The sequence below is a fragment of the Halichoerus grypus genome, chromosome 11, assembly GCF_964656455.1.
Source record: "Halichoerus grypus chromosome 11, mHalGry1.hap1.1, whole genome shotgun sequence".
Lineage (NCBI taxonomy): Eukaryota > Metazoa > Chordata > Mammalia > Carnivora > Phocidae > Halichoerus > Halichoerus grypus.
The window spans coordinates 25,870,566-25,897,531 of NC_135722.1; the positions used below are offsets into that span (position 1 = coordinate 25,870,566).

The 26,966-nt window shown below is 43.6% G+C and overlaps 1 protein-coding gene across 5 annotated transcripts in view; it reads right to left on the reverse strand.

The window, feature by feature from the left end:
* KIAA1549L (KIAA1549 like) overlaps window positions 1-26,966 on the reverse strand; it is a 263,990-nt gene that overhangs the window by 117,792 nt on the left and 119,232 nt on the right. For 4 of the 5 annotated variants that reach the window (XM_036107246.2, XM_036107221.2, XM_036107213.2 and 1 more), the window contains exon 2: window positions 1,882-2,226. The exons of the other annotated variant lie outside the window; for it this stretch is intronic. In XM_036107246.2, coding sequence (XP_035963139.2) covers window positions 1,882-2,226 — 345 coding nt within the window. The remainder of the gene's footprint in view (window positions 1-1,881; window positions 2,227-26,966) is intronic. 5 annotated transcript variants of the gene reach the window in all.

Here is a 26,966-nt window from a genome sequence, read left to right on the forward strand (position 1 = left end):
GAGACGCAGCATGTTGGCTTGCGGATGGGTACTCTCCAACCTCAGCTGTTTGGAAGTCTCTGGAATGGTTACCAGTTATGGACACGAAGTCTGTATGGTTTCCAACCATGGTAACCTCTGACTGTTGAATGGGCTGGTTGGGGCTTGTACGAAGGACTGGAAGCTGAATGTTAAAGCCTTCTGCAGTCACTAAATGCCCAGCAGTAGCTCTGAAATCTGAAGATTTTATTGTACTGGCAGCTCAAGTTGAACCACTGGGAGGAGGAGTTGAAGCTGAATGAGTTTCTCAACTGGTGGAGTTAATTGTGTGCCCATTTAAATCATAATTTGTTTGCTGCAGCAAGCCAGATATCATTGGCTCTATGGAGAGGGATCCAGTTTCTGTGGGAAGAGAACTCCAGAAAACATCTGTGGTTGCTGGCTTTTTCACATGTCTCATTGTTGAGAAATCATAGACCTCAGCGGAGGAGGGAAATGTTGTCACCTGCTGGGAAGTTGAGACTGGCGACTCAGAGTGGTCTACCACAGCTGCATGAGCCTCTGGGTTGATGTTGGACGAGCTGGGGGATGGGGAAATAGTCTGGGTGCTTCGTACGGAGGGCATGGAAGGGAGAGCTAATTCTGTAGGGAGGTTTGTTCTTAGTGTTGTAATGAAAAAAGATGAAATATGATCAGTGCTGGAATCAGAGGTGAACCCATTTACAGTGTGAAGACTTGGAATCTCTTTACTTGGAAGGGTCTGGAGAGCAACTGTCAAATTTGCCTTTTCGTTTTTCTTTAAAACAGTTTTCACGCTCTCTTCTTCCCACAGGGGAAAGACCCAAATCGTGGAAAGAAGATCGGGGGATTTGCTTGAGAGGGGGAGGTCTGTAGCCACAGCAGGAGGGGCTCCGTCAGTGCCCTCCTCTTGAGGAGTTGGCATTTGGGGCACCGTGGATGGGGAGGCATGAATCTGTAGCAGCTGGGGGAAAGTGGGAGCTGAGGGAAAGGCTGCTGCTGTGCTTTTCCATGCCCCAGGAAGGACGGCTTGCCCTCTGCTGGCAGTGGGGAGAGGCAGAGGAGAAGGCACCAACGAAGAAGCCGTGTGTTCTGCCGAAAGGACGGGCCCTTCGGAATTCTCTGGAGCTGCTGACAAATGCCGTGGGTGAGCGGAGTCATTTGCGGTAGCAGGGGCTAGCTTTCTGCTGGTCGTTTCCACTGCCACTGATTCTGCAGTCTGGAAAAGTGAAGACACAGCCTCCTGGGTCCCTGCTGCCACGGCTGCACTCTTAGCAGTAGGCAAAGACACCCCACTGTGCACTCCTTCAGCCAGCCCAGCTTCGACGGGGTGGGTGGATGTGGGACTTGAAGCCACTTCCAACACTGACCATGAGGGAGGTCCATCTGGAAGCCGAGGAAGACTTCCAGGCACCAGGGGAGGGGGAGGCAGATGGGCCAGTTCTGCCACGGAGCTCAAAAACTCAGGTGTGGGGGAGCCCGCGGAGTGAGGACCCGCTGTGGGGCGCAGCTCGGGCCGCTGCACTGCTGAGGATCCAGAAAAACCTAGATGAGGGATGCCTATCAAATCCTGGGCATTTTTGGACCAAGTGTGGTTCATTTCACCAGCAAATGGGCTTGGGGAATTAGCTATGCTCTGACTTGAAGAGGAGCCAGGTGGAGCTGTTTGGGGGAAGAAAGGCACTTGGGTGGGCCGTTCGGCTGGTTTAGAAAAGATGATGGAATGAGGTGAGTCAGGAGGCAATGAAGAGGATGAAGGTGGAGGGAAAAATGGGAGCATGTCTGATCTTGGGGAATGTTGTGTTGAAATGGAAGGAGTCCCTACCCATACTGGCTGAGATGGGGTCGTGGACAATGAGGGGAGCATGCTGGTGTGAGGCAAACCTGACACGGAGGTTGCGTCTTTTCCCCCTTGAGGTCTCGGCTGGACCACAGACTCCGTGGAATCCTTGGAAGGCTCGAGGGAGGTGCTATGGCCACTTCCTTGGTAAGGGGAGGAAGAGAAGTCCCCGTGAGCCCTAGCTCTGCGGTGTGTCTTGGGAGGAGGTGTTCGGGGGAACTGCAGCACGCTCGTGTTGTCAGGGGACGGTCCCAGCACATTCTGGATTCTGGCCACTGCCGAGGAAGACTGGACTTCGGAGAAAGGCCATGTTGGTGCAATCGGTAACACTTTCCCATGAGGAAATGACTCCGGGGTCGGGCTGACTGTTATCTGTAGATTGTCTATTCCTGTGAAACAAAATACCACACGATCAGGCATCAGCTGGTCATCAAGTGCCTGCAGTGGAAGGCCCTGGAGAGAAGGGGTGGGCAAGGCAGACACTGCTCCCATCTCACAGAGCTGCCGCCCTAGCACAGAAGACTCATTAACCGTATTCAGACAATGATGTAATTGCACAGATGCAAATGCTGAGCTACCCTACGGGGCAGGTATGTGAGCAACAGTCTCTGATGAAGTGATATTTGAGCAAAGATGCAGAAGATACCTGTGTATCTTAAATCTTTTTTTCTGTACCACCTACAAGGGTTGGACTGTAAAACTCACAACCTAGAAAATCGAAGATCAACGTGACTACCTGCCGTGGCCAATGACACCAAAATAAACCTCATGCAAGAAACCCAAAATGCAAAATGAAAGGACAGTGTATCTGGATGTAAATGTGTTTTTAGGACCCTAAGTCCTCTCCAGCCAAATAACTGAGGTTGTCTATGCTTGGAAAGATGGCCCCAGTGACATCTTTCTCTCTCTGAAAGATAAACTATGCACATCCAACTGAGGACTGGAGACACCTTACAAGACCCAGTGTCACTGCAAGCACCTACAGAGAAATCAGACTGTCAGCACCAACATTTCCTGTGCAAAGCTGCAGGCAGAAAGGAAAGAAGAGAAAGGCACAAAATGGTGAGCTCCACAGGAAAGGAGGCAAGAACATAACTGAGCAGAAAGCTGGAAATTTCACGCTCGGGAAGAGAAACAATCCTGCTTGACGATTCTCTGGTCCCCTTTCCATGGTTCTGCAGTGTTGATGGCGTTCATGACCCCAGTAAGTGCCCTTAAGTCATATTTTAAATTAAAAGTAAAAAAGAAAAGGTACTTCTAGAGCTTTCTCCATTACTACCTAAAAATGTTAGAACAATCTGACAGAAACAAGCCAAGGAGAACTGAAGTTAGAAAATCTGGTTTGAAGTGGAGTGGGGTGGGGAGGTAAAGATGGGTGATGTACAGGAGCAAATTTGTGTTTTAGAACAAGCATTCTGGTTATGGAGTGAAGAACAGAACAGACTGGAAAGGGGTGGGAGTGGATGACAGGAGAGACCAGAAGGAATCCCTCTGCCCCCACAGTGGTCCAAGCATGGGATGACTGGAAAGTTGTGAGAAGGAATTGAGCCATGGTAGAGGACTGAAACAGATCATCCTCTATGACCCCTTTCAATTCTCAGATAATCTAATCCTTTAAATATATTTGTGTTTGTATGTGTGTATGTGTGTGTGTGTGTGTGTTTAATGGCTGCAATTTCTCCTATATGCCTCTCATTAAGAGGTGAGGTCTATGTCCCCTCCACCTGGAGCCGAGTGGACTTGAGATCATTCAGCCAATTTCAGTGTGGCAGAAGCAATGCCATGTGGCTTCCAAGGCTCCCATCACAAAAGGCCAGGCAGCTTCCACTTGGCCTCTTGGAAGGCTTGCTCTCCATATACTCCCTTACTCTCCCTCCTGGAGCCACCACCACTCTGTGAGCAGCCCAAGCCACATGGAGAGGCCATGTATAAGTACTCCAGTCAACAGTCCCAGCTGAGCCAAGACTCCCAGTCATCCCTGCCCATGTGAATGAAGAAGCCTGCAGGGAATTCTAGTCCCTAACCATTCAAGTCACCCTGGCTGTTTCAGTCTTCCCTCCTGAGTCCCCAAGAATCATGAAGCAGAGACAAGCCTTCTTCACCGTGCTCTGTCTGGATTCCTGAATCCATGAGCATTATAAAATGGTTGCTATTTTACCACACTAAGCTAGGGGTGCTTTGCTATGCAGCAATAATAACTGAAACAATACAGGATTGTGTCCCTCACTTCTGGGAAATGAATCTCTATAGCTTTAATGAGATTCTCAAAAGGATTCAGAAGACAAAACACAGCTAAGAACTCTTCATTTCAATGAAAATTACTTCTGCTTTATACACAAGATTTTAAAATTATGTCGATGCTAATAAATAAAATATATTTGTATTAATTGACCTAACATGGTAGGGGTAGAAAGGGAAGAAAAAATCTTGAGGGGGAAATGAGAGGTAATTTATTAAGAAGAGAGAAGTAAATTAAGAGAAGTAGGACAAAACCAAATTACAGAAAGCTTAAAACACTCAAAAAAAGGTAGTGAAGTAGAAGTGTGATACAGGTTGCATATAGGAGTGTGTTTGACACACTCTACAGTATTCCCATGATCCCTGTCTCTTGGCGGTCATGTCTTTGCGTGACCCTTCTTCTTGAGTATGAGCAAGACCTGTGACTTGCTTCTAACCAATAGAATATGGCAAAGGTGATGGGATATGACACTTGTGTTTATATCATCTAAGACTCAGTCTTGCTAGTAGACTTGCTGTCCTTGGTGGCCTGATGAAATAAGAGGCCATACTAGGAAAGCCCATGTGGCAAAGGGCTGTAGGTAGCTTCTAGAACTGCAGGCCGTCTCCAGGAACTATGAGCAGCCCCTCAGAGGTGAGGCTGGTTTCCCACTGACAGCCAGCAAGAAGCTAGGGCCTTCGATATGGAAGCCACAAGGAAATGAATTCTGCCAACAACCTGAGTGAACTTGGAAGCAGATCCTTCCCCAGCCAAGCTTCCAGATGAGAACACAGCCCAGCTGACAAGCCAACTGCAGCCTTGTAACAGACCTTGTGCACAGGACCGGAAGAAGCTGTGCCCATGGAAACTGGGAAATCATAAGTGCATGTTATTTTGAGCCAGAAGTTTGTGGTAATCTGTTATGCAGCAACAGAAAATTAATAGAGGTAGGAAGTAAGGAGCTGTGGAAGGTTATATGGTGAATGGGAGTGTAGGAAGAAGAGATGGAGCATGAGGTACCATGACTGGAGAGTAGCATAAAGGATGGCGAGAAGTTGCCATCAAGACAGTAAAAAAGAAGCCCAAGTTAATATGTTTGTTTGGAATATCACAGAGAAGCTGTGAAACAACAATTCTCACATAGTACCTGGGACTCAGAAGAAGTTATCTGAAGAGAACACTGGGCTTTGCAAGAGCAGAAACAAACTGAGGGTTCTAGAGGGGAGAGGGGTGGGGGGATGAGTTAGCCCAGTGATGGGTATTAAGGAGGGCACATACTGCATGGAGCACTGGGTGTTATACAGAAACAATGAATCAAAAACTAATGATGTAATGTATGGTGACTAACATAACATAATAAAATAAAATTAAAAAAAAAAAAAAGAGCAGAAACAAAGCCACACCAGAAACAGCAGCAGACACATTGGAATGTTGCTATGAAACAGGTTGTACTCTTCGGTTTGAATCCCATTTTTCAAAGAAAAAAAGAAGCCACACCATTCTAATCAAATTACTGAATTCTTTTCTTCTCAGTGTAATCTGAGTCTCCAATCCACCCCCTTCTCCAGTCCAAAACTCCTAACTCCCTTCTACTTACAACGACATGAACTATTCTTTGCGGACAAATATGGTTAACAGTCTTTAAAAAAAAAAATGCACAGAACGCAATGATATAGCCTACATACTAGAGGGGAAGACGACAGGCAATGGTATTTTCCTGCATAAGCCCCTAACCGGCTATCCTTTCTGAACATTAAAAATATCACTCATTCTTTAAAAACCCCACAAAAACACAAAAACAGAAACAAAAACCAAATATCACTCATTCTAGGGACCAGCCAACAATTACCTGTGTTTGGACAGTGTGTCCCCACACCAAGGAACTGGTAATCTGAAGAATTTTAAAAGGAAGTAGCTTAAATGGTAAGAGATTTAAGGAGGTTCTGGATAAAGAAAGATGGGGAGCAGAGATGGATTTATGTTGGAAATAACTTGCTTATCAAGTTTGCATAGAGTCCCATCAGGGCTAAACTTATCCTTGAACTGAAGTTCATTAACTAATGAAATATAAAACAGGTTAGGAAGTACTTGGCCAGGTTTGGAAGCAGAATGTCAGAAACGGCGAGAACTGCCTCCCTAGTCTCCCCAGACCTCAAGCCCCCACTGGTAACACCCAGATGCATAACGAAAACGATGGGTTGTTCGGGGCTCGGTCTTCCCAAAGCCCTCCGCGCTGCTAGCGCATCTTTCCCACTACTTGCCCGTAACACCGGACCTGGGCTCCAGGCCTGCTGTGCTCAAAGTATTCCCGCTGCATGGCCTACAAACCTGAACCTCGCAAAAGCCCACACATACATCAGGCTCCTCTGCTTTTTCTCTGCTCTGAACCTCTCTTTAGTCCATAGGACTGTGTCAGTCCTCTGTTCATGGCTGTTTTCACTCCAGACCCCAGCAGAGATCCTCCTTTTCCAAAGCATCAGAGTCTCCTACTTAAGAAATATTCTCCGTGCAAGATCAAAGGGCCTCCCAACGCTGCCCTGGATGGCTTCCTGGTTTCCTCAAACTACTCCTGTAATGTGGCCATAGTCATAGTCCTTTCCCACTCAGCGCTTCCCTCCTTGGCCTGCTGGAGACACCAAGGAGAAGGAGGCCTTCCCACAGCCAGCCTGGGACCCATTTCCAACCACGGTCATGAAGCCATCCACTTTGTCCCATTCACTGCCCACCAGCAGGTTTTCTTAATTGCAACACTTTAAGAAAAGCAAACCTGATCAACAGCAGCTCTTGAATGTAAGAGACTAAGACAACCAGTTAATAAACAAGTATCCCAAACCCCTCCTCCTTGTATGTCAGAGAAAAATATCTGCAGCTTTCTATCAGGCCTCAGAGTCAGACTGCCTGGATTCAAATCCCACTCCTCCATTTGCTAGCTGTGTGACCCTGGACAAGTTACTTAACCTCTCTGTGCCTCTCCCTCATTTGTAAAATGGGGATTATTCCAGTACCTACCTCATGGTACCTACATTACCATGAAATTGTTTTAAGTATTAAAATGAGGTGATACAGGGGTGCCTGGGTGGCTCAGACAGTTGAGCATCCGACTCGATTTTGGCTCAGGTCATGATCTCAGGGTCATGATATCGAGCCTTGCATCAGGCTCCATGCTCAGCGAGAAGTCTGCTAAAGTTTCCCTCTCCCTCCCTCTCCTTCTGCCCCTCCCCGTGCTCTCTCTCTCTAAAATAAATAAACACATCTTTAAAATGAAGTGATACATGTAAAGTCCTTAGAACAGTGCCTGGTACACAGTGCTCCCAAAACACTAGCTATTACTGATATTGTTCTTGTTATCATTACTTGTTTAGCCCAGGGTAGGCATGGATGCACTCTGAGGCTTCCTCAGAGGCCCCAGATGCTAGTCAAAACTCAGAAATGCCTTGCAGATCATGCACGATCACAATCCCACACGTCTGTGGAACTCCTTACGGTTTGCAGAATCTTTTCACACCCTCATCCCACCTTGTTCCTTACAGTACCTGTGAGGTAGAGGATAAAGGTTATTACCCTTATTTTACAGGTGAGCAAACCATGCCCCAGGGAGGTTAAATGCTGGCTTGGCCAATTCACACCGACAGCTACCCTATAATAGCCAAGTCTGACTCAACCCCTCTGACTTCAGATCCAAGGCTCTCTGCTCCGTGTGGGACGGAGTAGGTCTTTCTCCATTGCCAGGTCCAGAGTGGGCTCCGTCCTCCCAGAGGGACCCCGACAGACTGGAGCCCACATGGTAGCTGCCCCTGTCTCCTGAGTGTGAGGATGAATCTCTCTTTGGTGCTGCTTTGACAAACATTACTGAGCATAGCTCTAAATCAGCGAGACCTCGATTCCCAGAAGGTCAAAAGAGATGAATCAAGCAGCATTGCTATGTGGAAGCATCCACCCCAGCCCCACAGTTCTGAAGTCTGGCGCCTGGGACATTCTTCCTGACACGGTTTCTCTTGGGGCTTTTTCAATGTGCCAGTTAAACACAATCAGATTGCCATTCCTTGAAGCGATGCCAGCAAATAGAAGGCTGTGTTTACCACTTCTACAGAAGCTTTTTAACTATGAAAGCTCTTTCACAGTGATTTTCTTTAAAAAAAAAGAAAAAAGTGTGGGGCCCCTGGGTGGCTCAGTCGTTAAGCGTCTGCTTTTGTTCAGCTCAGGTCATGATCCCGGGGTCCGGGGATCGAGCCCTGCGTCGGGCTCCCTGCTCAGCAGGAAGCCTGCTTCTCCCTCTCCCATTCCCCCTGCTTGTGTTCCCTCTCTCGCTGTGTCTCTCTCTGTCAAATAAATAAATAAATCTTTTAAATAAATAAAATAAAATAAAAAGCTTATTGCTTTCCAATCCTTTGCGAACAGGTTTAAAAATAAAATTGATTCCCCCATTATGATAGTCATACATTTGCTCTTTCATTTTTTAAAGCCTCACTTTATGTGATCATTACAGAAACTTTAGAAACGATGGAAAAGTTGAAGGAAAAGAGTCCCATGCATTCTTCAGCCCCCTCCACAGGTATGTCCCACCACATCGAGAAAACCACAATTCACACTGTGATGAACTGTATTTCTAGATTTTATTCTTGGAAGAGCTTTGGTTTATGTGATTTTCAGACCTGTGATCACACTGCACATTTGACTTTGCACCTGCTTTTGGTCTTTTAACATTATTTTAAAGCATTTTTTCATACTGGATTAGGCTGCATATTGTTCCCACTAAGGCATGGTATTATAATTTGTCTAACTGCCCCCTGACTATTAAGATACAGGTTATTTATACATTTTTAGTATTATAAATAATTGCCTCATCTTCCAATTCTGTCATCATAATCACTGTGCGGCAGGTGGGACAGACATAATGACCTCTTATGGACAAGGTCACCACACACATCTAACTCTAACACCATCTGCATCAGAGGTAAATCAATGGGACTTGGGGTATCTCTCTTCCCCCTCCACTCTGCCATCATCTTGATCTTTCCGATAGGGTCATTTATAAGTTTAAAAACTTCACCCCACTACGGGGCGCCTGGGTGGCTCAGTCAGTTAAGGATCCGACTCTTCATTTCAACTCAGGTCATGATCTCAGGGTCGTGAGATTGAGCCCTGTGTTGAGCACTGTGTCGGGCAGCGTGGAGCCTACTTCGGATTCTCTCTCTCCTTCTCCCTCTGCCCCTCCCCACTCGCACACTCTCTCTTTGAAAAACAAACAAACAAACAAACAAAAAAAAACAACAAACCAAAACCAAAACCTCACCCCAGTAGACAGCCTAAACTCAGCCACAGAAAACATGATTAACCACCAATAACTGATCCTCCAAAACAGGACAATTCTATCAGCAAACTTTTCCAAAACTTCCTATTCATTTTTACTATTTCATTCTAACAGCCCTAAGGGGAGTTGAGACCATTTTAATCCATTAGGCAAGAAAGACTGGAGATGTAGGAAAGTCTGAGCCAATTGAAAAGCAGTAATAGGGCCTTAGGAAGTTGGGTAAGGCGTATTACTGGACTTCACGCCATGTTGAAAAGTGTAAATGTAAACCGCTTCTACGTGAGAGTCCCATAATTAAGATGTCATTGTTTCCACAGCTCGCCATTTTTAGCTCTATTACTTTTCCCTTTCTGCGTAGAATTATAACCAATTATCTCCCTTATTTGCTCAATCACTTAGCCATTTATCCCCCAAATCCTTTCTCAGATAGGCCCTCCCTTACACAGGTGAACAAGCTGTAATCCTTACCGGGAAGGTGGTCAAGTGTCCCAGTGAAGGGTGTGGGATCTGGAATCAGAGCTGCCTTGTTCCAGCTGTGTCAATTTAGGCAGGTCACAGACCTCTCTGTGCTAGTTTGCTCCTCACACGATGCATGCAGTAATAATCTCGGGCTCACAGGTCGCCTTGAGGCCGAACAGCATTAACCCATGCAGAATATTTGGAACGCATCCTGGTATGTGGTCAGCAGTCAATATATGTTACTTACCAGGATGGTCATCAAGGAGCACAAAATCTAATTAAGAGATTTCAGAGTCATGTCTTTTTCTAAACTATGATAACAGTAAATGATTATACTCCCACTTTGTGGCAAACTTATTCAAACTTCTCAGGCATAGTTCACATGTCTTACAATGAATCCCTTGTCTCCAGCTGTAATTCTCCAGAGTGCCTGGGTGATCCACCTGGCTTTCTTGGCATTAGTAAAGCCTCACTGAGCCTCTGCATTAGATTTCTCCCCCGAAGTCTGCTTATTTCCACAATCAAGCATGTGGTTTTCGAAATGACTCACTCAGCATAGTTGCAAAGTAAACACTTTCTCATTAAGACTGCTTACAAACCGGACACGTGAAACTCACTACTGCTAGGGCTGAGATGCTGACAGGAGAAGGCAGAGACAGAACAAGAGTTTCTCGCGTGCACGTTCTCAGAATAAAGAAATACACATACATAAATGAATAACCTTCATAACCCAAATTAATCCAGAAATGAGTAATTGAAACAAATTAACATAGCAAAGAGGAGGCACTATTGAAAAAGGCACCAGGACCAGATATATTCAGCTGAGTTCTACCTAACTTTTAAAAAAACAAGGTGAGGGGCACCTGGGTGGCTCAGTCGTTAAGCGTCTGCCTTTGGCTCAGGTCATGATCCCAGACTCCTGGGATCGAGCCCCACATTGGGCTCCCTGCTCAGCGGGAAGCCTGCTTCTCCCTCTCCCACTCCCCCTGCTTATGTTCCTGCTCTCGCTATCTCTCTCTCTGTCAAATAAATAAATAAAATCTTAAAAAAATAAATAAAAAAACAAGGTGATGCTAACATTATTAAACTAATTCAGGCCTTTGAGATACATGAAAACATTCCCAATTCATTTTATGAAACCAGAACTGCTTTAATATCAAAATCCAATAAAGATATATTAAGTAAACAAACAATAATCAAAATATGTAAATGAATGCAGGGCAGCCAAGCAAAAATGTGTGTGGGGGGGGAGGGAAAGATTGCAATAAAAAGTAGAAACCCAGGTGTACTCCAGGATCACATTTATGCAATTCTACTAAAAATGCATGTGTATATATAATAATAAATTACTTAATGTATAAATTATCAATTGATAAATTAAAAATTTATAAAGTCCACGACAGCCCACACAACACACAAGCACTGCACAAAACATACTAGACACAAAAAGAGAATGTTAAGACTTTTCATTGTATTAATGTATGCAATGTAGTATGATCCTAGGCCAAACTCTGCGCTCTTAAATGTTTTCCTAAACGTTATTATTTGTAACCCCAACCTTGAATCATTTACATTGTTATTCATGATAGGCAGAGACCTTCCCATTCACTTTGCACCTCACAGAGTATTTTGTTAGATTGAAAAGACAATAGTCCTCTATCAGGGACATCCAGACAACCCGACAGCCTCTAAAACTGAGAACAAGCAAAGGAAACCGTGTCCCAACAACTGTTCCCATAAATATCGGTTCCATGCGACACTCTGAGGGCAAAAGGTTTTGTATTGAAAATAGGAAATCTCTTCTGAGAGATTCACAGTGCAGACAAATAAACCAAAGTCGCCAAAAGTCTGACGGTAAACAAATGTTATATTTAATCTAGAAAATCCCCAAACTAGTTGACTCTGGAACTCTTTCTTCTTTTTCTCTTTTGCATGATACCAGCTAATATCCCAAGGAACCCCCGCTCTGAAGAACACCTTGGGGGAATTCTAACTTAAGATCATTTCAGAGCATAAAGTCATTGCCCTTGAGCAAATTCAGATACAGAAAAACCAAAGAAGAACAGACAAGTGGACTAAATCCATCATGGAATCTGAAAACATGCCCTTCGAAATTACACAGCTGGCCAATTCTGCGCCGGTATGCTCGTTTCACTGTGTATTTTATCAGACTTATTCATGAACTCTTCTACTGATATTCATGACTTGAGAGAACATAAGGGTGAGCACTAGGAGATCTGTAAAGTTCTGTGTAATGAATGTCAGGGACCAGCATTATACTGTCTGGCTCTAATGCCTTCTAGGGGCATTAAGTTGATTTAGGTAAAATGATAGTATCAATAACTTGATTGTTTTCCCCCCTGACTAGAGACATACAAGAAAAATGCTCTACTGGGAAGGCTGTGTGATGATCCATGGATACTGATGTTCTTTTTACAACTAAACTCTAAAACTCTGCAACTGTCTGTGTGGGGGCCAAGAAGCAGAATATGCTGCCCATATTAATGACAAATATTATTATTCATCTTTAATTCATATTCATTGATGACTGATGCAGACACAAGTTTTACTACATTAGTCTAACCTCATTAATAATGCATATCACTACTTCAGGATTTGTTAATTCAGATGTTTATAAAAAGGAATTACCAACCAACTCTATTAGGACTGAATAACAATTAAACTAACTGCCTTTAAGGTAAAAAAGAAGAAAGTATTTATTCTAAGTAAATAATTTTCAAACCCTTCAGAAGTGCCAAAACTCAAAAAGATAGCCAATATGTTCATAGCAATTAATTTTCATGAATAGTTTATTTGCTCTAGTGTTTACATATGTGGTCATACCAATATAGCATTTTTTTTTTTAATTCTATAATTTAGAAGTCTCTGAGACTACATTTTCTCTCATTTGGTATTAAGTGGTAAGATCTATCTATTTTAAGTTTCAATTTATTCCATCAAGAAAGTTCCACTTCTATCTCCCAATGCCTTGGTTTATCTAGTAATAATCCAAATCGTTAGACGTAATTGGTCAGCATTGGCAATGGATCTTCCTTCATCCTTCTCATCACCAGGACAATCTGTGACTAACAACAGATGAGATGTCTGGCCAGAAGTTGGGGTGCCCATAAAAGGGAACCAGAATGCCAGTGCTCTCCCCATCTGGCCTACCCAGCACAGGTTCCACTCTTGTCCAGGAGGATCCTAGGACAGACTATGCACCATTTCGTCAGGGGGGACATGCCATGTGTGTCTGCGTAACCGCCATGTGCTTGAAAGACACGAGTCCACAGTAAAAGTATCCTACCATAGACATGAAACTTAGCCTCCCTACACTCACTCCATTAACCTGAGCACCTACTGTGTGCCAGACACTAGCACTTCCTGAATGTTTCCTGTGGTCCACTTCTGTCCTGTTTACAACACTACATTTCATCCTTACAACACTACTATCAGGAAGATGCTTGTGATGGTTAATTTTATGTGTCAATTTGATTGGGCCATGGGCTACCCACACATTTCTGTGTGTCTGTGAGGGTGTTTCTGGATGAGATCAGCATTGGAACTGGTGGGCACAATAAAGTCAGTTGGCCTCCCCAGTGTGGGTGGGGCTGAATAGTACAAAAGTCAGAGCAAGAGAAGATTCATTCCCCTCCTGCCTGTTTGAGTTGGGATAACAATTTTCTGCCCTTGGATTAGGATTTACACCATCGATTTCCCCCAGTTCTTAGGTCTTCAGATTTGGCTGGAATTACAACATGGGCTTTCCTGGGTCTCCAGCTTGCCCCCTGCAGGTGGTGGGACTTCTCAGCCCCCATAATCATATGAGCCAAAACCTCATAATAAATCTTATATATACATATACATTTATATTTATATTTATATTTATAATGCAGGCATTCTGACTCCAGAGTCATAATCACAACTGCATCCTGCCTCAATAGAGAGGAGCATATAAGGTAAAGCCCCTACCCCAAGGTGTTAAACATTATTTAAGGAACTTGAAAAGAGTCCACCTTTAAAAATGTCATTAAAAAACAACAACAACAAAAAAAAACCCACTCAGCACAAGGTTTCCAAACGCCTGTCCAAACTCTGCTCCAAAGCAGTTTTCACCCAACCAAGACAAAACAAGAAATGTAACTATAATTGTGTGCATATATGTGTGTTTTCATCAACTGCCTTTCTGGGTCTAATGGATAATCCTCCATTTTTAGTGTCAACATTTCCTTGCTTTTCTAAATGATAATGACAGCAGGAGTAGCCATGCCCTTAGTTGACAGAATTAAAAGTTAGCCAATCTAAAGTGGGCTTCCAAAATTCATTTTATTAACTAGTCCAGGAGCTCTCCAAGCCTGAGAATCAATCTTTTCTGAAGAAGACCTGAAGTTTCCTTTCATGGGTGAGAGTACTAGTGAGAAAGGCATTTCCCACTCATCACTGATGGAGTTGGGGAGGCAGGGAGGAAATGTGAGGAGGGCCTGACGTGGAGCAATGGCCTCCACAGAACATTGTGACACTAAGGATTGGGAGGGGCTCATCTGGATGACCAAGGGAAAACTGAAACTGTGATGACATTTTAAGGGATGGAAACCTCTCTCCTTCTCTGATGGTCCCTAAAGAAAGAACAGCTCTCAGAGTGCCTGGGTGGCTCTGTTGGTTAAGCGGCTGCCTTCGGCTCAGGTCATGATCCCAGAGTCCTGGGACTGAGCCCCGCATCTGGCTTCCTGCTCAGCGGGGAGTCTGCTTCTCCCTCTCCCCCTGTGCTCTCTCTCTCTTGCTCTTGCTCTCAAATAAATAAATAAGTAAAATCTTTAAAAAAAACCAAAACTCTCTTGAAGTCAAGTTTATCTAGCTTGCGATTTTCCACACCTCTTGCTCCAGTGTAATTTTAAATGCACAGCTTCTTGAAGTTAAAACATACATTATTACCCTCAAGATAAATAACACATTTCTATCTTCCACCCTGAATGGTTAGTGCTATTATTTTCGTAGTAAATAATTGTAAGAACCATTGCCAGTGAACCAGTGGCATGTATTGTTGACTTCTTACAAATATCAAAAGGAATTAAATGTTTCTTGTGGCACATTGGTTGGATTGTCAATTCCTTGTAATTGAGCCTCAAATCCTGGCTCTTTTCAAAAGTAAAAATAATCAATGACAAACATGCCACTGTAGCATAATATAGCATATTATATAGCCTTCATTAAAATCTATTTTCTCTCAAACTGGATGGAAATATTGAATAATTTAACCCAAAATCTATTTCAGTAAAGTGAATTTGTTGGCTGAATTGCTTGTATGGTAGTGATACACATGTCTTTATTCAAAAATTTGAGGATTTCTATCAGGCAGTTCCCCCTTTTCAAAACAGCCAGTCTATTTAAGAATGGATTCCCCAAGAAAAAGTGCTACACATGTGAAAATATCTAATTTAAATCAGTGCCAGAACTATCGGGGGAAAAAATGAAATTTTATAACAAAAGTAAGATTATTTTATAGCTTTAATTGCAACCTTAGAGCACTTTCATAGTGCTGAACAATGAAACTAACTTTATAATGTCAAAGCAAGTAGAGAGCAAAAGACTAACTTTATTCTGTGAATCCGTAAGTCAGAGAATGTACAGCTCCTGGGCTTATAGCTACTTTACACTGGACAAAGAGCCAATCTGCTTGTAAAGCAATTAACAGAACAGATTAACAGAGTCTCCAAGATGTAGTCAACTCTGCTGTGATTTTATCTATGTCAATGAACTCAAAGATAAAATTAATGCATGATAAAGATCATACTGAGGGGAAGTAGTAGAAGCTTCACACATGAGCCAGGAGATCTGGATTCCCACCATGGTTCTCCTACCTGCTCCCTTTTAGACATGGAGCAAATCACTTTGCCTGACTGGGCCCCATGTTCCTTGTCTGTAACACAAGAGGGCAAAATCAAGTCATCTAGAAGAGCCCATTAATTGTGGCACGGTTTAAGCCAAGAAATAATTTTCAAATAGTTTTATCCCCTAGATATAGATTAATCTTACCCAATAACAAAAAAATTTTTTGCCATGTCTTTTAAGTATCTTTTGATCTTCAGATTTTCCTCTCCTTTCCTTTTGTTTGCTTACAACCTATCTGATGAAGAACCTGTAGTTTCCACAGTCTGGACTAGGCCAATGCATATTCATGGTGCAACTGGGCTGATGCATGCTCATGGTGCAACTCAGCATGTTCCTCTGTCCTCTGCATTTCCTGCAAATGGACAGTTGGCTCCAGAAATGAAAGTATTTAAGTCCTCACTTCTATCAGCTTATCTTACTTTAAAATGGAAGTAAATAACAACAAGAGGAAAGCATTTAAATGTAGTTTGCATGAACCACACCCCCACTCTTCCTCATTCATCTCGAGCACTACCCCTTTCCAAGGAGGACTAAAATGGATGGCCACATTCTCTATGAACAACAAGGATTCTCTTGACTGGGAAGCCAGCACTGGGTGCCTATGCATTAGAGATACAGATTGTACCCTAGGTCCGACCTCTGCAAAGGCTTTACCTTTGTCTCCTTTATTTTAGACCTACAGCCTCCCTACCTACAGAGCTGTTATATAATAAGGTGGCCCTGCCATGGGGAGACTGCCATCAGTAACTATTCCAGGAAGAAGCCTTTCAGCAGAAATAATAAAAATATGCTGCCTTAGAAGTTTAAGCCCATCTCTCCTGGAGAAATGAACTCCAGAAAGCAACTTAAAGAACAGCAACCAGCAGGAAAGGCAGAAAGAAGAGATGTTTCTGAGCATCGTTGTCGTCGAGGAAACAATGGTGCCAGCAACCATTACAGCTGCATCATCTGCAAAACTGAGTGCTCCGTAGGCAGAGCAGATGTTCCAAAGCTGTGTCATTTGTAAATATAGATGAGAAATGTAAACTGACGATGTGACCTCACTCACTATCATATTTGAGGGTAACAGCAATTAGGAACATTGAATGTAATTTGAGCTGAGACTGCAAGGATCTTTTTTCCAGTCCAAATATAACTGCAGAAAACATATTTTCAAAAAGTAAAATAACTCTCACGGTTGCCTGCCACCACACAGTTGCAAAACAAGCCAGGCTAATTCTGAGGCTCCCAGACAAACGTGGCTGACTCATCTTTGCTAAAAGAACGGTCGATTCTTCAGCCACAGGAGAAATTAAAGGCTGGATTGGATGGAGGTCAGGAAGTAAGCAGAGTTTTTGTAAAAGAATGAATAATTGGGAAGAAAAGGGCAGAGGAGGGCATTTATTATTTTGTCCTTCAAAATTTCAGGGAATTAGGAATAATGGCTTCACATATCCCATTTCTTTAAGGAAAGTAATAGGAAGAAAAATGGTAGATACCTGGGCCTCTATTTCTCGCTTAGAGATGGCTAATTGGTCACGTCTCAAAGGTCGGTTGCCTCCATCTGATTGGCAGTGACCGCCTGAACTGTTGTGGAGGATTCTAAATATAGTCCTGGATCAGCAGGGAAGCATGCTGGGATCAATTAGTAATGTCTGCCATGGGTGCTGTACTTGTAGAATGACAGCTGAGTGGACAGATATTAAGCATCCTGGAAAAGATGATCTCTAAGGTTTCTCCCAGCATCTAGCCTAGGTCCATTCATTTTCGGAAAATGAAACCAGGGCCAAGGGTGATTAAGTGACTTGCCCAAGGTCTAGCACTGCGCAAGTGTGAATGAGAGGCTGCTCTTGGGTTCCCTCTGACAGAGCTCTTTCTACCACCAGACGTATCATGTTACTTTTCTGAAGCACCAACTGAGAGACAGAGGAGAGAAAATGAAATGAGGAGAAGCAAAGGGAGGAGGTGAAAGTATGACTAAATGAAAAACAGAAACAAATCAGCAGGATTAATAGAGATGGGCCAGGAAACAGATATCATTTCCAGGCTGCAGGTGGTATGTAAATAAGCGGTTTCCACATCTGGTGAATCAAAGACACTGATGATTTCCTCCTCACCACCCACCCGAGAGAACCTCTTTGTATCATCTGCCCTTCTCTATCCCTGAGCATCAGCTCTCATAGCTCTAGCTGAGAAGACTGCTAATCACGTGACTGCGTCTTCCTGCCCGCAGATGCTTAGACCAGGACTGGATAACTGGTCCGAGCTGGTCTAACTGAACTCTTCCCCAGGAATTTGAAACTGGGACCTGGAGACCTTGTCGTTCCATATTGGGTGCTTGCCAAGGGAAGGGACAGAAGACAGGGAGCCACGTCTGGTACATATATATGCCAAAACAAAGAACGCTGATTTGGAAAGAGAGAAGAACAGAAAAGATGCAATGACCTGCAAGTGTGACCCTAACGAGAAATTTAGAGAGATTAGCTGCTCCGGTTCCACATTTTAGGCAGACTCACCCATACTCCAAACCACTGGATTCTACGAGATACCCTTGCATGCTTTCCAAAATAGAAGCCTTTTTAGTTCAGGTGCATTCCGCTCCTTGCAAGCAAATATAACCCCTGATTAAGTCACTTAAACCTTGCTTGGTTTCCATTTTCTGAACATAGTAACACTGCTGTAGGGGAGGGGAAGATGAGAAATGGTATTTTATTCCGGGTCAAATGTTCTCAGGAAATCCAAATTAATACACTAGCATTTGCCTTTTTTCCACTAAGTTAGGCATTCAGGCAATAAATCAAATTAAACAAGAGATCAGTTATTAAAATCTATTTTGATCATTAGCTCCACAAATGAATGTGAAACAAATTTATGTTATTTATTTATTACCACGCATTTCCTGCACAACCAATCTAGAGTTTGGGCAACAAAGTCCTGAACACATGGCATCCATTTGCTATTACAAGTTACTAAAAATCCCAGATGGTAAAGGCTTTCAAATCAACTGCAGGAAAAATCAGTGTCTGTCTCCTGAGCAAGATTCTGGGGCCGTAAAATTGGCTGGTGTACATGTACGAAGAGTTCATCAAACTGTGATTAAGGAAAGCACCAGCAAATGCTTAGGCAAAGCCTGTTGGAAGACTACTCCATAGGCTCCTTGTACGAAAGCAAAATGATACCAAGTCAGGAGAAATCAACTTCTCTAAAAGACAATTCACTTTTGTAGGGATTGGATTTTCAGTGAAGTCCTCTAAATCTGGCACAGAAAAATGAGAACAGTAAGGGAAAACCCTCTGGAGATGTCACCAGGGTCAGCGCTGACAACAGAGACTTGTAAAAATACTGCGGTTTGTGAAGGGTTCATCAGTCGGTGGCTTCCACCACACATTCTGGGAAACTAATTCTCGGACTAAATTTTTCATTGTTTCAGATTTTTTCAGTGATTTTTGCATAAACTATCACTCTAGTTTTGCTGAGTGTGTTCTTCCTCTAGTTGACTCCAGAACCATGTTAAACATTAAGTTTAACCTCTAAGAAGATAAACCTCTGGGTTTTCCAGGTTGCAAGTCTTTCAGTAAACCAGATGCCTCAAAAGAGATGTCTGGAGCAGGGCGGAGCAGTTGGGCACTGCAACACGACTCCACTTTCTGAGCAAGGTGCCCTTGTCACTGGCGCAGAGAGAGCTGTAGCTTCATCTCCCTTTGTTATTTACCTCCTTGGACACCTGTCCGTCCAGGTGCTTTAGACTGGGGTATGAATAAAATTATATGGAATAGTTGGGGCAGTCCTGATTTCCACTTCCAGACAGTAGAAGGTCTTGTACAAGGTAAATGACCCATAAGTGGTCATTTTGTCCAGCTGTGGAAGACACCTTTGGAACATCTGTCCAGCACACAGACCCTGCTCCACAAAATACTCTCTCTTAAAAACTTTAAGTTCGTTCACTACCAACCCCTATTGCCAACTGGCCCAAGCGTGAACACCTGCCCCAGGGGAAGTCCGTCACTTCTGGCCTCGCTACAATCAGGCTTTCTCTGGACCACAGAAGACTTCAGTTGGTTGTGTGTGGGACACTGGGCTCCATGCTGCCATTTCAGGTTGGCTACGTATGCCAGAGAAAGTACCATGGACCCAGAGAAACATAAAGGAGAGGACAGAGAGAAGCAGAAATGAGAGAATGTGTGGGCAAAAAAAGGGGGACAGAAGGGCAGAGACAGAATAGGAAGTAGGCCAGCCCTTGATATGATGGTTCTTCTCTCACCAAGCCCAGATGTATCCTCTCCTGGCATGTACCCTCTGCAGCTTTCCAATAAAATCCTCATCTCTGATTCAGCTCGTGTGAATGTTACTAGCAACCAAAGATGTGACCACCCAAACCTTATGCACAATTGCAAACCACCACCAACCCCCGCCTCCGTGAGGAAAAACTAATTCTCCAGTATTAGACTCTGCTTCTCTACCAGAGAATCTTCTATTGAGTTGGAAAATGCTTACTCTATTTGCATGTTACCCATTTTTGTAGTCCCAAACACCTCGAAACACCTGAAGTTCACTTCTCCTTGAAGATGCTTGATAAGATTTTATTATAAATCTAGAGACCAAAAGGAAAGCTTCCCAGCTGATACTCCTGACCACTGTGTGGGGAGAACCTGAGAGAAGGCACTGCGGATGTCCTCTGTCCCTCATGTCCTGAGGTCAACTGCCCCACATCATCAATGAAGCACTGTGGGGAGGGGGCCAGGGCCAAGCTGCAACACAGATGAAGGTTACACATGCTCAGGTTTCTCCACTCTGTGCAATGTGCTTCTAGCTTCCCTTTCTCTCTTCAGTTTCAGTGAGTATGAACATGAGCCCTGGGATCTGACAGACCAGATGAAAATCCCAGCTCTACATATACGTGCTGTGTGACTGTGGGCAAGTCACTTTACCTCTCTCTGTGCCTCAGTTTGCTCACCTATGAACTACCTTCCTCACACAGTTGGTGTAAGAAGTGAAAGATAAAACATTAAAAGGGTTTAGAATAGAGCCTGCCACAGAGGAGATAAAGAAGATATAGTACACACACACACACACACACACACACACACACACACACACAGAGGAATATTACTCAGCCATAAAAAAGAATGAAATCTTGCCATTTGCAACAACATAGATGGAGCTATATGGAGTATAATTACCCTGAGATCGTAAGTGAAATAAGTCACACAAAGAGGGCTGCTTGGGTGGCTCAGTTGGTTGAGTGCCTGACTCTCAGTTTGGGCTCAGGTCATGGTCTCGGGGTTGTGAGATCAAGCCCCGCACTGGCTCCGCACTCAGTGCAGGGTCAGCTTGTCCCTCTCCCTCCCCCTCTATTCCTCTCCCTGCTCAAGTGCCCACAGGCACATGCTCTCTCTCTCTCTAATAAATAAACGAATAAAGTTTTTAAAAAAGAAGTCATTCAGAGAAAGACAAATACCATATGATTTCATTCATATGTGCAAACAAAGAAAAAAAAAAAGAGACAAAAAACCAGACTCTTAAATATAGAGAACAAACTGATGGTTGGGGTGGGGATGGGTGAAAAAGATGAAGGGGATTAAGAGTACACTCACTGTTAGGAGCACTGGGTACTGTATAGACTTGTTGAATCACTATATTGCACACTTGAAACTAATATAACATGGTATGTTAATTATAATGGAATTTTAAAAATAAATAAAATAAAATAAAATAAAAAGTTTGGCTATCCTTTGCAGATCGGTGTGACCAGGTGACTAAGTTCTCACCAGTGGAATGTGAACAAAAGTAATGCTCTCTTCCTACAAAGAAAATGCTGTCCCTGTACTCTTGCATACCCTTCCTTTGGGTTGGGACATAAGATATGTAACTACTAAGCCAGCTTCTACTGTATAAACAAAGAACACATCTTAGGAAACTGCTGAACAGACAGAGAAAAGAACCTGGGTCTCTGGATGGCGTCCTGATGCCTTTCTTTGGAATACTTATGAGACAGAAATAAACCAGAACGTCTGGGAAAAACAGCTATAATATTTATTAATCATTACCACCACTGTAGCATGGAAAGGTAAATATTTTAACAAAATGCTGGCTAAATTCAGAAGTCTAAATGTGATTATAAAAAAAATAATAATGACGCCACTGTAGCATAATTATTACCCCTGTCCACTAAATTGTTAAACATCCCGTCACTCTGAGAAAAATGCCAGGATATCTACACTTCTTGTCTATTTCTAAACCTAAATCCGATCATCTTTTAATGAAGATTTCTCACAATAATATAATCAACTAAACAATCTAGCTACTGGAATTTTGCCTAATTATCTACGGTGTTAAGATCAGAATATTCTGAGATAGGTCTATACTACTACACAGTACGTCATCAAGATCATCCAGGAGAAATGGCTAACTAGCTTGTGGGAAAAGACCCAAGGCAAATTTCTTACTCAGAAGAAGTTCTCCAGGTAGATGATCATTCTCAACCTACCAGTAGCTAACATTTATTATATACATACTTGCACTGTGCCTGGCTAGGCTGAGTCTCTCAGGTGCATTAATTCATTCAAGCCTCGCAGCAATGCTAAAGTAGGTACTCATACCCCCATCTTACAGGTGGGAAAACTGAGCTCAGAGAGCTGAAAGCAGAGTAGCTAAGAGTTACTAACCTAAGCTAGAGAAGGGGAAAGGCATTTGAACTTGTAAAGTTGACTCCAGAGTCTTTGTCCTTGACATATGCCATCTGTGCAAGGAAATTCCACACACAGGCTCTACAGAGTACTCCAACATCAGTGTGTATTTGGGACTTAGATTTTACAGTCATCCATCTTGGGTGCCAAGGCTTTGTGTTTTGTATCAAGGACCAGACAGCTTGGATTCACCTGGGCAACCATGAATTTCAATGTTGAGATGGAAGTGTGCACAGATCCTCAGGTACACCGCGTGACTGATGACCTGATTAACAGGGAATCCTCCCAAAAGTCTCCTCCAGTGTCTTCTAGTTGGAAGTTTTGTTTCTTTCTGAAAAGTATTTAATTTTACTGAGAGCCAGCTACTTATGGATATTTGACGTACGTTATCTCATTAATCCTCCCAACAACACTTTGACTAAGGTATTCTTGTCCCCATGTATCAGCTAGACTTCCATTGCAGACAAGCCAGCATAAGCAGGAAGGGGTTTACCAAGGATAATAAATAAATGGCTTAAGGAATGGCTTAAGCTTCCAGGAACACATCCAAAGAGTCAGGATACCGTAGAAAAGAAGCCAACACAGCCATGCCTTTGCTCTCCTGGAGAAAGAGCCATAGCAGAAGCGTAGCCTTTGATTCTGGGTATCACGAAAGTACTTCTGATTGGCTGACCCTAGCTCATATCCAGAACCCTACCTGTATGAGAGCCCTGGAAAAGTAATTCTTAGTTTTTCAGTTTCTGAGGCCTAGGAAAGCACACTAGGAAAGAGTGCAGAAAATGGGGTTTCCAGTGGTGATTGCCTAAGTGGGACTTGAACTTGGACCATGGGACTCCAGAGCCCATGCTCTTTATGCAGTGCCATGTTACTCCCAATTGCTTTCCTTCCTGTTTCTCATCTTGGTGGCTCCCAAAACCTGGCTTAGCTTCTGGGTACAGCCATCCCAGACCTACTGAGTCAGACTTTCTAGGATCAAGGCTATCCATACTTGAAAAAGCTCCACAGTTGAACAGCACTTGTTTCAGCTTGTTTCTTACCCACCAGGAGCTCAGAGCCATCACATCTCCATGCTGTAGGTGATTTTTATAAGCATCTCAGACTCCCTCTCCTCCCTCTCCTCTCTGGTTATGTCCACATCCTCTCCAGCATCAGCACACCTCTGCTTTCACAGCTGCCTGCCCCTGTTCTAGGAGCTCTTGTCTTTCTGGTGAACATCTCAGAAGCCTGAGTCTAGTATCAGTGTCCCTAAAATCTGGTTACTTTAGAGACACACAGTCCTGGGATTCTAGCAAGCCTCTCTGTGCTGTCCAAGACATTCCCTATGATGTACACAAATGAAAGCTCCTTCTGCAGTGTCTGGGTCCACCTGTGACCACCAATTTGCTATAAGCAGTCAACTTCCAAAGCCTTCCTCAAAATCACTTCTTACTTGGTGCTGCACATGCATGTCTCCCCTGTAGAAACGTGGCACCAGCAGAGCCACTTCTGAAGCAGAGAAGTGAGTCCGCAGAGGTGCTAGGTGCAGAACACAGAACTTCTTGGTGGGGCGATCTTTTCTACTCGCCGCCAGTTTCTGGGGACAGTCGGAGCAACATTACTGAGGGCAGCTTGCGATGGCAGAGATGGCTACATTCATTCCAAACACAAATTACACTGTGTCCTGGCGATAAATTCCGACAGCAGCAGCAGGTGTGTGCTGCAGAGGAATAGCTTCTGCAATTAAAAAAGTGACATTTTAATGGATTATGCAGATCAACTAAGGCTCTAAAGCATATACCTCCTGCCTTAGATGGTATCAAGAACGCAGGCCTAGCCAGAGGAGACAGCATAAACACCATGAAAGTTATATTGCTCCTTATGACCTTTTTATAGTTCACTGTGAAAATGAACATTAACCTTCACTTCCAGAGAGGCCCCTTTCTGCTGTCTAACAAAGGCAGTAGTTCTCCTCTGTAATAACACGTGAGCTTGCTTGACTTTGTACTTTTTTTTAATCGACTATATTCCCTGTGCGATACTTTGCATCCCTGTGACTTACTTATTTTTATAACTGGAAGTTTGTAACTTTTAATCCTCTTCACCTATTTGTACTTCTTGAACATCACAAATGTTATCTGATGTGGTCCCGTTACCACCGGAAATGAACTGTCATTTTTGGCCATGGAGTGAGGGATGAGAATAAAGGGGGAGCAGGTGCAAGGCCTACTAGAGGTAAAATGCACAAACAAAAAATAAACTGGGGCCTAGAATATGGCTTTGGTGTTTTCTATTTTCCAGTGTTGCAGGGTAGGCTTGGCCTTTCCTCCTCAAGCTAGGGTAAGAAAGGAATCTTTGTCTATGAAGACTGTGGGGAAGACAGATGTGCCCACAAATCATTACAAATACAATGCAGTGAGTATGGAAAGTGCTAGAAGAGTGATGGAAACTCAGTAGTCAGGGACTCCTCAGTGGACAGTCAAGGTTACAGAGAAGGTGACATAACCCACTGGTCTCACTTCAGAAAACAAGTCACCCTCTCAATGATCATTTAAGAGCTAAACTCTCCCAAAGAGCAGAAAGGAAGCTAACTGCCCCAGTCCTTTCATTTTATACATAAGGGAACTAAAGCCAGAGGTTAAATGACTTGTCCAAGATCACACAGTGTTATAGACCAAATTGTGGCCTCCCCAAATTCATGTTGAAGCCATAATCCCCAATGTGACTGTATTTGGAGATGGGGCCTTTATAGAGGTAATTAAGGCTAAATGATATCATAAGGGAGGGGCCCTAATCCAATTGGACTGTTATCCTTATAAGAAGAGAAAGACACCAGGGACCCACACACACAGAGAAAAGGCCACGGCAGCACACAGCAAGAAATCAGTCTGTGGCAAGTCAAGGAGAGGGGCCTTGGGAGAAGTCAAACCTGCCAACACCTTGATTTTGGACTTCCAGCCCCCAGAACTGTGAGAAAATTAATTTCTGTTGTGAAAGCCACCCAGTGTGTGCTAGTTTGTTATAGCAACCCTAAGAGACCAATACACACAGCTGGGAAATTGGCAGTCCTAAGGCTAAAACCCAGGCTTACACTTTCTTCAAACACCACTCTTGCCCTTCCTCATTCAGAGAACATATCTCATAGGGATTTGCAAGATGGTGGTGGGAAATGTTGGGGTGCACAATAGAGAATACCTATTTCTCATGCCACTGTGTGAGGTGGCATAATTCATGAATGACTAAATACTTAGCAGGCTAAGTACAAGATGTAGTAAGGGTGGAGGGGTAGGTGGGAGGGGAAGGCTATGAGCTACATCTGGGTTATGGGGAAAAGCACCTTGCCCAAAGCCTGGGGTAGGCAGAATGGGGACAATGAACCTGGATAGACACTTGGGTATAAATCTTCAACTCCCGTGATCTGTACATTATACCAGTAGCCACTGGTTTTTAACCTTTCATCTTTTATATGCAAGACGCAAAGTACAGCAATTTATTTCTCTTCTTGCCTCTGCTCCCTCTGGAGATTAAGACTCTAATGGTCCGTGGAATGATAGGGATGGGGGAAAGAGCAGAGGTCAGTACGTGGGGCTACTCACTCAGGAAGCCACCCTGACTTGACAGCAAAGTTTTAATAGCATGCTGTGTTGGATAACATGAACTGCCTTGCTCCACACCCAATCCAACCTGTTTCTAGCACATAGAGGCTGAAAAACCAAAAATTATACTTCCCAGAATGCCCCTGCAGCTGGGGCTTTGAGTGCAAATTAGGTTTCATCAAGGAGATGTGTTGCACAAGATTTTGGTCCGGAGCTAGGTCATGTGCAGAGAAAGCAGGGGGCAGCACATCCACTCTGGAGCCCTGGGCTGTGCCAACAGCAGCATGATTCTCCAACCGCCAACTCTGGCAGCAGCTCCATGATTATGCAGAGGCTTTGTTCTTCAAGATAGTTTTGGAAGCTATTTTGGAAAACTCAGAAACTCACTCATAGCCGAATACTTACTCTGTTCAAGTTATTTTATACATATCATATGATTTAATCCTCAAAAATATCTTGTAACGTAGGTATGAATGTCTCCATTTTACAGGTAATGACAGGTCACACAGTTGGTAAGGTACTACTGCCAGGAGTTGGAATGAGAACTGAAGAGTGTCTACACCACACAGCTCACTGTCTACACCTATGCGATGATTCAGCTGACTTCCCTGGTAGGACTTTACTACTCCACCGCCTTCATCAACATGACTTTACTCTTCCAGGAAACTGTTGGCCAGGAAGACAAAAATTGCACCTAACTTCCCCAAAACCTACTTACAACTGCCTGATTTTTCAGTGTGTAGCATCAAACGACTTTTGATATCCCAAGACCCTCTGAAACTCTTGCCCTGCTGTGTCCACTAATCTTAAATTATTATACCTTAATCCTCATCCAGTCCTAATCCAGAACCCTCAAAACCTCGTAAATACCCCAACTGTACTTTCCTCACTGCCTTCAGTCAGTTACCTTGTCTTAGCTGCAGGTAACTTGATGGGATTTTGGGAAGCCAGTATTCAACGAGACCCAAATCTCCTTGTGTTCTTTCCACTATGCCTTGCTGTTTCCCACTTAAGG